The sequence below is a fragment of the Brassica oleracea genome, unplaced genomic scaffold, assembly GCF_000695525.1.
Source record: "Brassica oleracea var. oleracea cultivar TO1000 unplaced genomic scaffold, BOL UnpScaffold04156, whole genome shotgun sequence".
NCBI lineage: Eukaryota > Viridiplantae > Streptophyta > Magnoliopsida > Brassicales > Brassicaceae > Brassica > Brassica oleracea.
Window position 1 is genome coordinate 1 of NW_013620680.1, and position 1024 is coordinate 1024.

Consider the following 1024-nt stretch of genomic DNA (forward strand, 5'->3'; position numbering starts at 1 on the left):
ATTTTTCAATGTGTTTTACTGAACCTTCCACATGTGCACAGTTCCGTTTCTTAACCAGGACACCGTAGATTTCAAGCATTTGGTCTCTATGAAGAAACCATCTGAAACAGCTCTAATTAAAGTGTTAAGAGAGGGAAAAGAGTGTGAGTTCAACGTCGGTCTAAAACCTGTAAGTCTTCCTTCACATTTTAACTAAACAGTTTTGTGACATCTACTATAGTTTAATTGGTGGTTCACATTTTTTAGATACTATCATGTGAACAAGGTTATGGATTATCTATTGTGCGCAGGTGAAACCGCTAGTTCCATTGCATAATTTTGACAAGATGCGAAGTTACTATATATACGGAGGGTTTCTTTTTGTACCTCTATCCCAACCATACATTGATGGCTCTTATATGTGCGAGTGTTCTTCCAAAAAGATGCCCAAGAAAGCCAGTGAACAGATAGTAATCATTTCTCAGGTTTGTCCTTTTTATGCATTCCTTTTCTAAGCAAAGTATTTTACTTAAAAAACATAACGTGTGAATGAGGATAACTTGGGCTAAAAGTAAAGTTTTGTTTCTGCTATAGATCTTAGAGGATGACATCAACGCAGGATACGCCAGTTTTGAAGATTTGCAGGTAATGTATTTATTGTTTACTCTTACTCTTTAAGTTCAGATTAAAGCTTATTTTAAAACAGAAATTAAATATTAATTTACTAGAAGAGTTTCATCTGAATAAAAGTATAAATACATTGGAAATGGAAACAGGTGAAGAAAGTGAATGGAATCGAAGTGGATAATCTGAAGCATCTAAGTCAAGTCATAGAGGAGTGTAGCACCGGGTATTTGAGGCTGGATTTGGAAAACGAAAAGGTTCTCATCCTCAATAATAAGTTGGCAAGAAAAGCAAATTCTACGATCTTGAAAGAACTCAAAATACCGTCGGCCATGTCCGATGACCTTCAACCTAGGCAGGTTAACAGAAGCCGCTTAGTTAGTCCTCGGCATAGCAAGAAAAATAATTAGTTCCGGCCACT

At 36.2% G+C, this 1024-nt stretch overlaps 1 protein-coding gene across 1 annotated transcript; it reads left to right on the forward strand.

Moving 5' to 3' along the window:
* Positions 1-31: 31 nt before the first annotated feature.
* On the forward strand, positions 32-1014 carry LOC106321950 (putative protease Do-like 3, mitochondrial). The gene is made up of 4 exons (XM_013760158.1): positions 32-169; positions 291-464; positions 574-624; positions 756-1014. Exons 1-4 carry the CDS (start codon positions 32-34, stop codon positions 1011-1013), a joined length of 621 nt encoding a protein of 206 aa, XP_013615612.1. The 3' UTR covers position 1014.
* The last annotated feature ends 10 nt before the right edge of the window (positions 1015-1024 follow it).

What these genes read in the sequence shown, in the direction of transcription:
- LOC106321950 (XM_013760158.1), top strand. Translation starts at nt 32, where the DNA reads ATGTGCACAGTTCCGTTTCTTAACCAGGACACCGTAGATTTCAAGCAT. An exon ending in AGATAGTAATCATTTCTCAG is followed by an intron (nt 465 to 573) that starts GTTTGTCCTTTT and finishes TTTCTGCTATAG; the next exon opens with ATCTTAGAGGATGACATCAA. An exon ending in CCAGTTTTGAAGATTTGCAG is followed by an intron (nt 625 to 755) that starts GTAATGTATTTA and finishes AAATGGAAACAG; the next exon opens with GTGAAGAAAGTGAATGGAAT.